This window comes from Cucumis sativus, chromosome 3, assembly GCF_000004075.3.
Source record: "Cucumis sativus cultivar 9930 chromosome 3, Cucumber_9930_V3, whole genome shotgun sequence".
Classification (NCBI taxonomy): Eukaryota; Viridiplantae; Streptophyta; class Magnoliopsida; order Cucurbitales; family Cucurbitaceae; genus Cucumis; species Cucumis sativus.
Genome location: NC_026657.2, coordinates 36503608 through 36519911, shown reverse-complemented (window position 1 = coordinate 36519911; position 16304 = coordinate 36503608). Strand labels below are relative to the sequence as shown.

General features: G+C 33.3%; 2 protein-coding genes across 3 annotated transcripts; one reads left to right on the top strand and one right to left on the bottom strand.

The window, feature by feature from the left end:
* The first annotated feature begins 220 nt into the window (after window positions 1–220).
* Window positions 221–5058, top strand: LOC101213937 (U-box domain-containing protein 62). Of its 2 annotated transcripts, none has more exons than XM_031883291.1 (8): window positions 221–989; window positions 1127–1391; window positions 1743–1824; window positions 2970–3027; window positions 3349–3437; window positions 3707–3802; window positions 3881–3951; window positions 4603–5058. In XM_031883291.1, exons 1-8 carry the CDS (start codon window positions 500–502, stop codon window positions 4724–4726), a joined length of 1275 nt encoding a protein of 424 aa, XP_031739151.1. In that variant the 5' UTR covers window positions 221–499; the 3' UTR covers window positions 4727–5058. The 2 variants fall into 2 exon arrangements, with proteins under 2 accessions (XP_031739151.1, XP_004147826.3); XM_004147778.3 differs by having other exon boundaries at window positions 224–989; window positions 1112–1391.
* Window positions 5059–11995: 6937 nt separating this feature from the next.
* On the bottom strand, window positions 11996–15655 carry LOC101214179 (probable transcription factor KAN4). The gene is made up of 6 exons (XM_011654092.2): window positions 14974–15655; window positions 14705–14781; window positions 13822–13861; window positions 13518–13617; window positions 12668–12752; window positions 11996–12417 (listed from the first exon to the last, which is right to left on the bottom strand). Exons 1-6 carry the CDS (start codon window positions 15347–15349, stop codon window positions 12286–12288), a joined length of 810 nt encoding a protein of 269 aa, XP_011652394.1. The 5' UTR covers window positions 15350–15655; the 3' UTR covers window positions 11996–12285.
* Between the last annotated feature and the right edge of the window lie 649 nt (window positions 15656–16304).

Sequence of the window (16304 nt, the reverse complement as noted above, 5' to 3'; positions counted from 1 at the left end):
AATTAATATATTTCTTTGATAGAATCCTAGTTATGATACAAAAGTATTGATGATGATAGTATGATATCAATCATATATTTCTATAAAAGAATTATATTAACGATAGGTTGTTGTTACGAGGTCTATCGATGATAGAGTTGAAAATTTGATGCATTCAATCAACTTTTTGTACATTTTTTGATGGGCTAGAGGCAAAATTTGATAGTGATGAGGGGCCTTGGCAGCAGTTCCTTCAAATTTCCAAATTTGTTGCCCATTGTTTCAAAGAACACACACTCATCTGCCCAACCAAACCCAGAAACTCCCCTCTTTTCACATCCTCATTCTCTCAAAATTCTCCATTTCCCAATTTTCCTTCATCTTCTTCTTTTCCATCTTCCCCAATTCCCCACCTTCCTTAATCCTTCTCTCTCAAAACTTAACATGGCTGATTCTCCATGACACTCTCAACTTCCAATTTCCAATTTCCAATTCCATTCCAACCCCCCAGAACCCACAAATGTCCTCCGAAGACATCAATGGCCTCGACTCCCACCTCGTCTTCCAGAATGAATCCCTCCCTTTCAATTGTTCCTCCACCCCCCACCGACGCCTCCCCGACCCACCTCCCAAAACCCGCGAACTCTGCGGTTTCATGGACGACAAGCTCTTCCCTATTGTCGACCGTGACCGATTCTTTTCCCAACAGGGAGAGGATTTCCGACGGAATGTTTTTGGTCACAACCGGAATTGGAATGGTTCTGCGAGAACTGGAAGTGGTAAAGGATCGGATGAGGAAGATGACGACGACGACGACGACGATGAAGATGAAGTCGATGATGGCGATGATGATGTTGAAGGGCTTGTTTCTTTGGATGATGTTAATAAGTGTAGTAAAACTGCTAACCCCATTGACAGTAACAATGATAGAAGTGATCAGAGTAGTGAGGGGTTGAAGAATGGGATAAACAAATTGGGAAATGGGAAGCTTAAGCAGCATTCTTCATTTTGTAAGAAGCTTGTACTTTGAATTTTCATTGCCTAATTGGAAACTATGATTCTAGAATGCTTGATTTCGATATTCTGCTCCCAATTTGGGAATTTTTTTGTTCATTTTTCTTATGGGCTTTAGGTGGGACTTTGTTAGTCAAGGATGCTTTTGTTGGGTCTTCCGGAGCAACTCAAAGTGAAAACAATCCCCAGGGAAGGTTGGGGAACTATCCAAATGCTGTTACAGTTGCAGAGCCTGATAGTGAAGCTTATTATTCTCAGTATTTGCAAAGCAATGAAGGGTCTGCTTCTGGGCAGAAGAATTTGAGTATGGAAAATGGATGTGGTTTCGGGAGAAGGGATGTTTCGTTCTCAGGAGAGCCTGGAGAGTCTTTGAGATCAATTCTCACTGACCCTGTGACGTGAGTTTTTAGTGTTTCCATTATGTTTCATTATTATTTGGTTGAGCCTGTTCATCATGTAGAAGTGTGAACTTTCTAGTTGCACTTGTGATTTAGTTTGTTTTCATGAAGGAGATATGATTTGTTCTTGCTTTTTCTCTTTTTTGCATCTTTTAGTTAATATTCTGATTAATAGGGTTAGGGTATAGACAATTTTTAACTGATAATAAAGACTTTGATTTGATTCTTGTACAAAGTTATTTTATTTTGGTCACATTCTGTGGTAAAAATTCTTACTTCTCGATTTATTTTTCGTCTCAATTTTTTTCTGGTTATAGATTTGCTTAGATTTGTTTCTTTTCTTGAAACCAGGGGCGCGCTCATGAACGATGCAATGATATTGCCGTGTGGGCATTCCTTTGGGAGTGGTGGAATACAACATGTTCTTAAAGTAGTGAGTTGCTGGCAAGAATACTGCTCATCTATGCTGTTAAATTCTTTTTCTCACGTTGACTTATCATTTTTCTGATCGCCTTCAAACATAAGCGGTGCATTGAAATTGTTCTGTCTTGCATTCTAATGCTTTGCATAGATTGCACTGCAAGCATAGAAACTTGAAAATATTTTAAATTTGCCATTTAATTTGAAGTTTTACTGGCCCTTTGTAGCAATCCATGCTGATTTACCTGCAGGTTTCATCAGGTTGACTAGTACAGTACTTGCAAAAAGAGTCCAACTGAGCCTTAGAAATATACTGAAACTTGCCTGAGGTTCTTCTGCATTTCAAATACTAGCTATTACAATTATTGTTGTTGTTTTCAAGAGTACTAGCTTTTACTATCAATCAAGTAGTTCTTTCATTATGTTAGATACCAAGATTAGTATAGGGTTAGGGGTATAAGGGTAATTAGATATTTAGGCAGTTACTAAGAGTAGTAAGTTGGTGAGTGAAGAAGGGGAGTTGTTGAGTAGTATTCTCAAGAGAGGGGGTCCCAAGTACCATAAACTTGGATTGTAGTTCTTAGTTAATTCTCTTTATATGAAATATACTGATTCTTGTTAGGAAGTATCCTAACAGGTTCTTGATCATAAGAGCCCCTTTTCAAGCCATTTGTTTTCAGTGAGACTTATGAAAATAAGAGTTTGCAGAAATTTTGAAATAAGAGATGATACCAGTTTTGGTATAAAAATGAGTTTGCTACCCTTATGCAGTAGCAGTGCTTGAACTCTTAATATTTCAACAAGAAAATAGTTGGCATCTATAAGTTTATACTCCAGTTTTGGCATCACTGAACTTGTGAATTTGTTTTTTCTGTGTACCATGATGTAAAACTTGTGCCCTGTCTCTTAGCTGGGGGAAATCATGAAATTTGACTAGATAACCAGATTTTATTCTTACTGAGTTTGTCATGCATTTTCTTAATTTTTTATTATGAATGCTCACTTTCTGTTGCAAGCATTTATAGTACCCAACTTGTGCACCTTAATTTGCATTGCTGTCTGTCTGCTCCTGCTCCTGCTCTGTTGATATTGATCAGTCAAGTATTTTGATGACCTCAGTTTTATTGAGTTTCTGCGTTTCTATTGTTGTCTTCCCAGAGATCTTGTTACTCGTGCTCTCAGTCAGTTTCTGAAGACTCTATTGCCCAAAACTTATGTGAGTATAACATTTTCTCCACTTTTAATATTTAACAACTCTTTGTTACTGTTTCCAAAAATGCTTGATGATTTACAATGACGTTTAATTGTTCTTTTGTTATGCTGTAACTGCTTCTCAAAGTTAGACAAAACATGTAAGAGTATTCTTTGTTGTTGGTTTCTCTTTTCTGCTTGCGCTAGTCTCACATTGTTGAGAGTTCCCAAACCAAACCCCCAGAATGAAGTATAGATTGATATAGTTTTCTTTGAAGATTAATTTTTAGAACTGTATCAACTTTTCATGATTCTGTTTTCCCATGCATGATATTTTCATCTACAGCTCTTCAAGCTGCAGTCCAAGCATTCTGCCGCGAAGAAGAATTATTGTTTCACCGCTCACCGAAAAGGAGAAGGGAGAGGTTTGAGCAGGTATGTGCTTTGTATCTTGGATCATATTGTCTTAAGCCTGCTAATGTGAGATACTACAATTAAAGGAGGATGGAAATTGATTTCATGAGATTTTGGTTTCCCCATCTCTTTAAGTCTTTCCTATCCATCCACGGCAATATTTAGTTCAATTATGTCATGTTCTACTCGTGCATTTATTTTCATCACTCTTTTGCTTCAGAGTGAATGATATTCTCATGGTAGAACTGCTTCTGAGTTTTCAATAATCGTTACTGTGTTTGCCAATGTAGGACAAGGGTGGTTATGGTGATTTGACTCTCATGGATACTCAAAGAGGTCGAGGTGTTCAGTTTCCTTTTGCAGTGACAGATAGGGTAATTATTAAGGTGAGTAGAAAACTGTACTCTGTTTAGCTCCTTATACTATCGCATTGTAAAACTAATGTTGCAGCTAAAACGGATCAGGGGAACAAGAGGACACCGCAACGTTTTGTGGGACGTGAGGCTGTTGTTACAACACAGTGCTTGAATGGATGGTTTGTCATTTTTTGTTCTGATTCTCAGTATTTTTTTTCTTCATTTTGTCCATTACAAGAAGGAAGTAGCTAGCATGTTGTTTCCCATTAATCTTTTGTGTTTAATTCTGATGATCGTCTATGCCTATTAAAAAGTGTTGGAAGCCATGTAAAATTAATGATAAAAGACTAAAATAGTCTTCTATGCTAAGTTTAGAATTATGGCATAGTATTTTAAATCTTGAGAACTAAAACATAGCATTTGGAGATTGAATAACCAAAACAATAAAAATAAAATGCAGCCATAACTTGTTATCTTTATCTTCAAGGATGTTTTCAAAATCAAGCCAAGTTTTTTAAAACTATTAAAAGAACTTGTGAGCCATCGTGGTGTTGATAAGACATTAGTTACCATTTTAAAGGTTGTGGTTCCATCATCCACCCTTTGGAAAAAAAATGATTTTGTTTTTGAAATTTTGTTATGAATCCAAATCTTTGTAAAATATGAACATCATTGTAAAATATGGGGAGAACACAAACAGAATTTTTAAAAATAAAAAACTAAATGGTTATGTAGACCTTGACCAAAATAAGATTTAAATTTCTTATGTGCATACTCTCAATCTAATAGACTTAGTTTATAACAATACATCCGCTTCTCTTACACGACAGGTATGTGGTGAAAACGCTAGACAATGCAGAGAGTGTAAAGTTGCAGTACCGCTCGCTTGCAAAGGTTCCAAATGATGCAACAACAAAGACGATAACAAGGAAGATCACGCCAAATTGGCTTTAGCCTTGCAGTGTAGATTATAGGAACTTGAACTCTTGATGCATTATGAGCCTAGTTTTTCGAGGCTCATTCTGTTGTACGTATGTATTTATAACACAAAGAAAGGGAGTGATTTGTAGGTGTTGTAAATATGCTTAAAACATACCTTTTCCATAGTTGAGTTTAAGGAGAGGTAGAATTGAGTTTTGAGATAGGAAAATGCTTGAGTTTTTCCATATCAGGTGATTAGCATTGTATTTAAGTAAAGAGGCTCACCTAAATTTTGAGACATTGTTGTAATGGAATTTTGGTAGTGTTTTGGAGGCTTAGATTCTCCATTCATTTGTCTCTCTCAAGTAATGCTTATGAATTTTCCTTATTTTTCTTTTTCAGTTTCAAGAATGAATGTATAAAAAATAATAATAGTAATAGTTATCAACAACAAACAACTATAATAATATTCATCTGTTTGTTAACTATCACCCATATGTCATCATGATTTCTTTGAGTTTGAGAAAGTCCAAATACGAAATCCATCGTAATAATCTTGTTGTTTAATGTAGTTTAACTTCTTGGCAAATCAAGACATATCCAACTAGCTCTCGCTTCATTATAGGCCACTAATAGTATTGTTTTAAAGTTCGATACACATGTACTTTTAATTTATCAAGAACACACAATCGATTTTGTCTTATTAATGCTCCACGACCTCCTAAGTCATAGTCTATTTGAAAGCCTTGTTTTCACTATATCTCTCATCTACTTAAAACTTTCATCATTCTGTTCAACCTCAATACTCTTGTCAATAAGAGTCAATCTTGCTTGGAACTATGCATGCTACCTCTCTGAGAGTCGCTATCAAGAATGCATTACAATTCTTTAATATGCTTTTCCTATGCTTTTCTTGGATGGTAATCGAAGGTGTAGTCATAATCTTTGATCAATTTTAATCATCTTTGACGTCACATAGTGAAATCCTTTGGAATAAAAGATAAACTTTAAGCTCTCATAATCTCTTACGACACTTTTCCTTCATATAAATAATGTTGCTACACTTTGAATGCCAACACTATTGTACGTAGCTAATTCTAGATCATGAGTTGGATAATTATACTCATGCTTCTTCGACTGTCTTGGAGCTTAAGCTCTCACCTTACCTTTCTACATTAAAAGGCAACCTAAACCCTAATGAAAAACATTATAGTAAAATTTGAAATTATCATTGGGCACCGAAAAATGTTAAAACAAGTGCTGAAACAAGCTGTTTCTTCAGCTTTGTTCACACTCTTCCGTCCACATAAAATTAGAGTTCTTGGTCAAATTCGTTAATGGAAAAGTTAATTTCGAGAATCCTTTAACAAAACATTGGTAATATCTAGCTAAACCAAGAAAACTACTAAGCTTAGTAATTGTTGTAGGTTGTTCCCACTTGAGTACTACTTCAACTTTTAAACTTTATTACACCCTCAGCTATATTAACAAGAATTAAGAATGTTACATGTATGAGCCAAAACTCACATTCACTGAACTTAGCATACAATTACATGTCACCCAACGTTCGCAACACTACTTTGACATCCTCAACACACTTTTCTCTCTTATTAGAGCAAACCATTGTGTTATCGATGAACACAGTGACAATTTAATATAGATAAGGGTGACATACTTGGTTCATTAAGTTCATAATTGGAGTTGGTACGTTTATACTACAACAAAATTGGGCTTTAATGTCAGCTTTAAACTGACATTATAGAGATATGGTGTCGGTTGTCAACCAACATCTATGAACGTGTCATTAAAGGCTTTTAATGTATATTTTTCTTTGACATCGATTTTAAACTAACATTATAGATGTCAACAATGTCGATTTAAAACTAACATTACAGAGGTATGGTGTCAGTTTTTAACCGACATCTACGAACATGTTTTTATAGCTTTTTTAATGTTGGTTTTAAACTGACATCACAGATCTTTCTATGTCAGTTTGTCAACTACTTTTGTCAATAATTGTCCGATATTAAATGTTTGTCATCGTTTTGGTATTGATATTTTTTTCTTAAACACGACAAATCAATAAAATTAATGTTTTCTTTAAAAACTATAGCATTTCTCTTTTACCTGTATATATACAAAATGAAATCTTAATATTGTGTTTATATTTTCAACTTGGCTCCAACGGCAAAGAAAGTGAAAGTGAGTAGTTTCACTAAGTAACCTGTCATCCTTAACAAAAAAAAAAAAAAAATTATGTTGACAGAGTTGATAGTCTATTTTGGAGGGTCCAAAATCCACCCTAAGCAATCATATGAATTAGCCCAAACCTACAACATAAGCTTTCAAATAGATCATGAATTATAAAAAAATTAAATAACATCAAATAACAGAGACAGTTTCACTCAAAGCGGATAAGAAGTATCCACAAAGTAGATCTCTAAATGACATTTTAACTATCAAAACAAGTTAAAACTACGTAAATGTAACTTTGAAACTAAAAATTACTCAAAAGTATGCATATGAAAGAGTGGCAAATTACATCTTATGTCTTCTAGATATAAAATGCCCAAAATGAAATCTATTGGGGGAGGAGGCTACTTAAGAAAATTGAGCAAATTAAAGAGATTTTTTTTTCTTATGTTTTGTTTTTTAGCAGTTAATTATATGGGAAGAAAAAAAATTCAATATTAACTGCTTTCGAGCTTCAACAATTAATACTGCCATAATGTAAAACCCAAAGTATCCAACTTCTTACTTCTCAATGGTAAACGTTATGCAGGTAAGACATTTGAGATAATATGTAAATTACCTAAGGCAAAGAATTGCTATGATGTTAAGATAACATAAATAAGACTTCCAATGAAAATCAAACACAAGTTCATAAAGAATGTGGAAAAACGGAACAAACCAAATGAACAAAATCCCCAAAATGGTGTGATTTTAAATCGAAATTTATAAAGAAAGGAAATTAGAGAAATTCATCAAAACACACCAGTCACTAGAAGCAGCCCAAATGGAAGTTGCTTCAAGAACACAACTCTCTTTCCCTTAAACCTTCCAATGGGAACTAGTTTACCTTTAGAAAGAATGCCACAGCAAAAATAAAACGGCTAAGAGTCATTCCAGCAGAAGAAATCTGAAATAAAATTATAAGATAATTAAAAAAGACATACAATAATGAAAAGAATCAATAATAATAAGATGAAACTCGTAGAAGACGACGTCCAGCTCGGTCAATCACACATGTTGTAACTGCAGTGACAACAACCTAAAAAACATGCAAGTCATTGTTGAAAAACAGAGTTCAGATAAAGAAAATCAGCCACTAAGCACATCGATTTATTATTGTACATGAATAGTGCCAAGGCCAAATGTAGCTGCATCAATTGAGGTAATACCTATTTGAAAATGTGATAGTGAAGAGTCATTTGATGCAACAATTTGGTGGAGTTTATACTTTTTTTGTTCTCTATTTATTTTGACGTTTGGATAAGAATAATTTTTCCAAATGATAGATATATAAGAAATATGAGTGTGGTGGGCTTGGATTTGCGCTTGTCAACAAGTGGTTTCTTGACATCATCGGCATGGTAAAATTTGAGTGGCTTCTCAGTTAGAGCATCAACCTTAGGCATGGCATCATGGCGAGGGAAGACACCTCCATTTTTGCCTTGATTGCCGAAAGACCGCGCTGGTGATACATCTTTTACCTTGAATATAAAATAGATGATAAAAAGTAAATGAATCATACTAAAACACATTTTAAAAAAGATAAAAATAAAACTTGTATTTAGTTTACGCAAACTACCAAGGCATGAAAGCCTTAGAATCATACAACTTGGACAATCAAGTAGAGGAGATTGAGGCGACATTGGAGGCTACTTCGAACACCCCTTGTCCTAGCCTTCATAAAATGTCACCTTTGTATTTCGAGAATCCGATAACATCATTCTCAACTTTAACATCTTTTTTTGTGTCTATTACAGTGGCTCTGCAATATATTTTTCAAGGGAAGAAATTGAATGATCAGAACTATTTCTCATGGTCTCAGTTTGTTAAAATGGCTCTTAAGGGATGTCATAAATTTGGTTTTCTGACAGGGGAGATATCTCGTTCTCCACCAGGAGACCCACATAAATGATACTAGAAAGGATATGATTCTCTTATTCAAGCCACATTGCTCAACAGTATAGAGCCATAGAGTGGCAAGCTCTTACTGTACACTACAACTGCTAAGGATATTTGGGACACGATACAAAAAATTGTATTTCAAGCATCAGAATGCCTCTCGCCTAGACACACTACGGAAACAAGTCCATGAATGCAAGCAGGGGATGTAACATCCTTTTTTAACAAACTCTTCCTCATTTAGTAGGAAATGGACCTATGCAGAAAATTGTCCGGAATTGTTCCATTGATGGCATACAACACTCTAGAATTAAAAAGATTAACAAAATTATGACTTTCTTATTGGTCTAACTTCAAGTTTGATGTAGTCCACGACTATATACTGGGCTAAAGACCTATTATCTCCTTGATGGAGGTTTGTTCTGAACTCCACCTTGAGGAGGATCATATAAGCGCTATGAATATTGTGACAACCTCTACTGTCGATTATGTTGCCTTTATTGCAAAGTCCTCTACTCATGACAACAAGAAACACAATTGAAAATTGATCCCTATTTGTGAACATTACAAGAAACATTGACATACTAAGGAGCAGTGCTGGAAATTACATGGTCGTCCATTAAGAGGTAAGAAACACTCTCCAAACGACAAATAGATCACATAGTGGGCTTATGTGAGTAAGTCTGCTAGATCTTCTCAGTCAACTAGTCAAATTGGAAACCAGACGATCCCAAATCCAACCACACTAAAAGTTATTGTCCAATTAGGTATACCTCAGTCCTTCAATCTTATTAGTGTTGATGGGAAGAACCCTTGGATTCTGGATTTTGACACCACATATCATTTTAGGTTCCTCTGGATATTTTGTGTTCTATATCATTGTGTGTTGTGATGAAAAAAATAAGAATTGCATATGGATCTTTGGCCCTATTGATAGGAACAGGTAGATTTTTCCCTTTGAAGGTTTGTTCTTACATAATGTGTTACATGTTCCTATAATTTCTTATAACCTGCTATCTATAAGTAAGAGTATCTTTGAGTTGAACTGAAAAGCAACATTCTTACCTATAAGTAGTGTTTATCTCGACGCATAAATGCATTGGCAAAATTCACAAACGAGTCGGGAATGTCTCTCCTGACACAGAAGTCATGTTGGAGAGAATGTCAATAGTACTATGTCGGGGGAGATAAAATCGACGTGCAAACAGGATGACGTTGGCAATACCTTTGGCTTGACGTGGGCTTCATTGGCTCGTACAAAACGTTAGAGAAAAGCCATAGCTGAGGTCATTACTTAATTAAAAACAACATTTTCGAAATTAAGACAATGCAAAAATCAAACTTATTTTCTTAAATAAAAATGAAATAAAACAAGGGGCACTTGCAAAAATGGCAAAATAAGTTATAATAATTAAGTCTATAGCACACACATTTTATTATTTGCAAAAATGACAAAAACGAAACCCAACCCACATATCTCACAAAGTTTCTTGTTACTAAATATACATTTGATACACCTTATACACGTCTGATACACCTGATACTTCTTAATACACTTACATTTGATTGATACACTTGATGTACTTGATACTCTTTGATACACTCGATACTTTTTGATTCACACCCAAAACATTACTAATATATGTTTGATACACCTGATACGCTACAAATGTATTTAGTATTTTTCACTTATACAATTGATTGAGTAAATGCACTTGATATGCTTGAAGTCCTACTTATACACTTGATATGCTTGAAGTCCTACTTATACACTTGATATACTATTGATATACACTTGTAAACTTGATTCATATACTTAATAATGATTCACTTTACTGATATGTTTTAACAATATATTGTTGATATACTTGATAATGATACATTGAGTTACATCATTCATATACATAATAACACTATAATGAATTGCATAAAATTTAATAAAACAAAAATCACGTAGTAAGTATATTAATCAACTAATATATATAATACAAGTATATCACAACACTGATATACAAAATTGAGAGAAAGTAAAACAAAAAAATTAATGTAAAAATATAAAATAAAATGATTTGAAATCAGATTCAACTTAAACAATAAAAGAATTATCAATTACAATTAACCTTAATTATTTCCAATTACCTACCCAATTTGATCTCGAAACCCAAACTCCAATTGTGTTGGAAAACCACAAATTGAATTCAAAGTTATCTCCGAATGAACCTTGGAAGGGCAACAAAAGTTCGAACATTTGTTCCATAATAATTTTTTAAAACCCCTTTTAATGGGTATTCCAAATACCCATATCAACCACCAACTAACAAAACTCACAAAAAAAAAATTAGTAAGCAGATCGACGAACAGGACCAGCGCATGGCGGCTCAGACAACACGGGGAAGAGCAGAGAACGACGCAAAATTTGGCTGGGAACAACTCCTGTGAGCTAGCGGCTTGGTTGGACAAAGGAAACGGATGAGCTGGGATCGAATCTGATGCGGACTCGGGTTTGAATGGAGGAGCGGCTTGCAGCTAGTTTGGGGACGGACAACAACAGCTAATTTGGGTAGTAAAATCTAAACGATTTTTTTAGTATTTTTTGTGTACAATCGTTTATATTTGATACAAGATTGTTTATATTTGTTACAACCATTGCGTGTATTTAATTGCACCCTAAATTGATTGGTGGTGACTCCAAATCTTTTGTCTCAAAAGAGAACCACAGAGGGACGGTAACTGCTTGTTGACGTTGGACGATAAATATTATAAATATTTTTTATAGTTACAAAACTTGTAAGCGTCGTTGTATGGTTACAAAACTTGTTGAATGTTACAAATCTAAAGTTAATTTAGATCAAGAATGCTTAATTGTTTGATTATATATATTAGTTAAAGAAAAAGATTTTGATTCTAAGGAGAGAAATTTCTAGTCTTACATATTTTCGATCGATCTTTTGATTTTTTGTGAGCCTAATCATTTCTTTGTCGAGTACATATTTGAGATTGAATGTTGAGTAAACTTTAGAAGCAGTTGAGAATTGCGAATTAACATTGAAATCATATCGATTTTTGCTTTCAAAGTTGTGGATCTTCCACCGGACAACAAGATACGAGAGACAATTAACAATAACACACAATGTTATTTTTTAAATCAATGAACATTCAACACCACAACAATTAATTTGTTCAAAAAATAATTATTACCTTTGGTTTAATCTTCCCTTTGCCAATTAAAAGTTAGATTCTTTTGAATACACTTATGTACATCAATCTGCTTTGTTTTATTTGTTTTTCCATCTTTAACTAAAACACAAAATCGATGACAAAACATCGAGATATCCATTCTTGTTGATATCTTTTTAATGCATGAGTAAAATAGACTAAACTCAGGAGATTTTTCTTTCTAGCTTCTTAACTTTTCTTTTTTTTCTCTTTCTTTTTCATTTTTGGATTGGAAATTTAGAAAATTAGCAATTGAGAAGGGCAAGCTCCTTTGAATCACCAAAATCCAATTGCCAACTTGGTCTTCCAAGAGTGAACTCTAAATTAATCCTCTCCATTGTAATTGCCTCCTGATAATCCCCATTGCTTCCTTCAACCTATAATATTTATTAAATAAAAAATAACTTTATAATATAACTCAATTTTTTTTAAAAATAATGATTAATTGTATATACTTTAATTTGAGGCTTCGTTTTTTAAATTTTTGTAAAGAAAGACAGCATTTTACACCTAATAACCATTTTCATGAGTTGTTTTCAAAATGTTTTGTTATATCTATAAATATTCTCTAATTGAAAGTATTGAATAATAATAATAAAAAAATTATTTTGAATAATGATGTATTACCTTAATTCCTCTAGATTTAGCGAAAGCGTCGGCGTTTGACTTGGTTCTGTGGCAACTGTTGTGCATTGATGTTACCAAACTACTTCTGCACGCAACAAGAAGTTCAAATATATGAATATAAATTAAAATTTTGAATTTGTAGTGATTTTAAATTAAGACCATAAACTACCTACATAATCACAAAGTCCAAGCTTATACCCTCCTCATCATCATTTTGTCCATAACCTTACGTTTATAACAACTAGATTGATGAGAGTTGAGAAAGTTAATTAATTAAGCATAACAAATTGATGAGAGAGTTGATCAAATGTGGTATTTGAGAGTTCATTAAGTTAATAAATTAAATATAGGATTTATTAATTGTATTATAAGGAGAGCTAATAGATTTATACAATACAATGGTGTATTGTAAAACATCTAAGTTTGAATAAGAATATACACACAAAAAAAGTTATCTTCTAAATAAATAAGTTTCAAAGATTCTATTTTATGATTATTTATTTGAGGTGTTCATCACACACTGGTTCCAACATACCAATATGGAATGCTAATTAAACCTGTTAAATTTTTTAACCATCATCTTAACTTTAATTTTCTTTTTATTATATTTAGCATAAGAGATTGGAATCAATCTTGAGGGTATTTAAGTCCACACAATAAAAGTTTGTGTTAATGTCAAGCTCTTTGCAACTGTTAAAAAGATGATGATATATACAAATTTTAAATAGCTTGAAAAATTTTAAGCATTGAAAAAAAAGTGAGGATTTGAGAAAAAAGAGAGTAGAAAAACTGTTGTGAAATCACTTTTCAAATGTAGAAGTAATTAAAAGCATAGATAGATATATCATACCTTTGGATTCTCTGGAAATGATTTGATCCAAAGTTAGATTTTTTAACACAAGAAGATAAAACCATCCCATCTTCTTCAACCTCAGGCCTTCCACAATCATCTATACAAAATATTTACAATTTACCAAAAAAAAAAAACCCATCTTGATCAGTTCTCAAAGGAATTTCAATTTCATTTTTTTTTGTATATAAACTGGTACAAACAAAACTAACAGTGTATGTAAAATATACGGATTTGAGAATAATAAAGTCCATATATATACAAATGTATATATCAAAAGAAAAGGTGTTTTGTATTTATTTACCTGCTGTTTCCTTCACAGTATTTTTCACTGTTCTGTACATCTGCATGAACAACAAAACCAAAAACAAAAAATAATGTGTTTTAGTTTTTTTAACAGTCTCTTCCTTGTAGTTGCTGATCTTTTAGATGCCATTTTTTTGTCCTTTAACTTTTGTACTCTCTCTTTTACACCTTACTCATTCTAATGAATCTTCAAAAAAAAATTGTAAGACTTTTCTAGAATAAGATAAATGTTAAGTGACAAAATCAAGTTCTAGGGAACCCAAAAGGAAAATGAAAGGGAGCATCCATTGTGCTTCTCAATGCAGAATCATACACTACAACTCTACACCCTCCCACACAAATTAAATTACTATATGTTTTTAATCATTTATTCACATTCTCATAGCTCAAAAAATAAAAAATTAGAAGCACCTAAGCTATACCTAATCATTTGTCGTTGGAAAATTAGCCAAAAAAGTTTGTTGAATTAAAGTTTGAAACTAAATTAGATATGTTTTGTTTCTAGAATTTGGTCTTAACAAACCTAAAGATCTGAAATGAAAATCATAGTAAAGAAATTAGGGGAAAACAAGCCTACGTTTTTAGGAAACAAAATTTAAATGTTTTATTAAGGGGAGGAAAAATATGGGATATAAAAGAATATTTTTTTGTTTTTATTTAAAGAAATTAAAGACCCTTTGTTCAGAGATTAAATTATTGTTCGTCAAATGCTAATGGGGGAGGAAATAACATCATCAGGATTTCTTGCCTGACGTTAAACTAAATATCCAAACTCAGAGTCTTAAATGGGTTTTTGGGTTGACTTTAAATTGTTTGTTTATATTCTCCAAATCGGAAAAATAGAGAAAATAATATCGGAAGTTAAAGAAAGCCAAACCAACCTGCAAATGGCTTTTGACGTGAGCTAGGGTTAGGTCCTTAACATTCATAAGCTCCAATACTGATTTTGGTGTAGCTCCTAATCAGAGAGATACAAAGAGAAAAAATGGTCATTAATTAATAAAAGTTTCCACTATTGCATTTGATTTTTTACAATTTGTTCTGAAGAATAATTACTTAAGGTGAATGTGTGAACGATAATGAAGTGACAAACTAAATGATTAGCCATTAGGGTTATTGATTAATTTTTGGTTATGTAAATTAAATTTACTTTCATGGCCACCAAGAAGCTCAACGGCATGTACAAAATGAGCATGAAGAGTTGTAGTCCATCTCATTCTTGGAGCTCGGATGTTTCTTCTTACTCCACACCCGACCCTGCCTCCGCTTCTTTTGAAATCGCGGTGGTCACGCACATTACAACAAGCTGCTTGGTGAGGACGCCGAGGAGGAACCTCCAAATCTCCCGCTTCAAACCCTAGGTGGTGGAAGAGACCACTTTCATGGCTCAAATCACTTTTGCCACTGGAACTCGAATCCATGGTGGTTGAGCTTCTTGGCTTCGTGGCCTTGGCCTCACATGGCAGTGTTGACATCGGAAGGCTGATCTGCAAGGAGAGGTCCGGGAAGGAAGATGGTGTGTTCATCACAAAGACGTAGAAAAGAAAAAGAAGAGAAGAAAAGAGGGGTAGTAATTGAGTTATAGGGAGAGATAGAAGTAAAGGATAATGAGTGATTGCATAATGAGTGGGTTATGATTTGAAGAAGAGAAGTCAGAGGTTGGAGAAATAATAATTAATAATAAAAAATAGTTAATGATCAGTATAATATAGAGAAAAAGAAAAATATAGTGAGTCTGAAAAAGAGGAAAAGGTATGATGGGAGAGTTTGAGTTATTTAATCTAAAGAAAGACATGCGAAACGAAGTCGGATCTCAATTAAATTGGTAAAATAAGCATATCTCAATTGACATAAATATAAATAATATAAATATGTATGGAGTTGTTAAATATTTATTAATGTTTTAAATATTATGACAAATGATAATAATAAATAAACAAAGGGAGAGGAAGTTGCTATCCTAAGGGAGAGGAATGTGGCGGTTTGTGAGAGAAGGGAATGGTGGGAAATGGAGAAGAAACAAAGAGGAATATTGGAGGGGTGAATTGGGTCTCACTCTACGTTGATAGATTGCGACACATATCAATTTTTTCCCAACAATAATATTCCATACCCTCTTTTAACCTTATATCAATCAACCAAAAAAATACCTTTCTACTCTACTTTTTTTTCTCTTTTAAAAGAAACACTTATATAGAAATGTTTGTCTCATGTTCATTTCATCATCACATTCATTTTCGATAAAATTATACTTTAATTTTAGTTTTTATGTTTACTTTTGAGTATGATTTTAATTTATCATCTTAAGGAAAGCATTAATTTTCAAAAATAAATAACAAGTAACTTATAATTGATTGGGGTGTAGAAATGAAAGCTGTTCTTCTTCCTAGCTATCATTCCCCTTCTCCCCTTGTTGTTTTTTTGTTTGTTTCTTCTTTTCCTTCTTTATTCCTCCTTTCGTTTTCATCTATATGCTTTCAA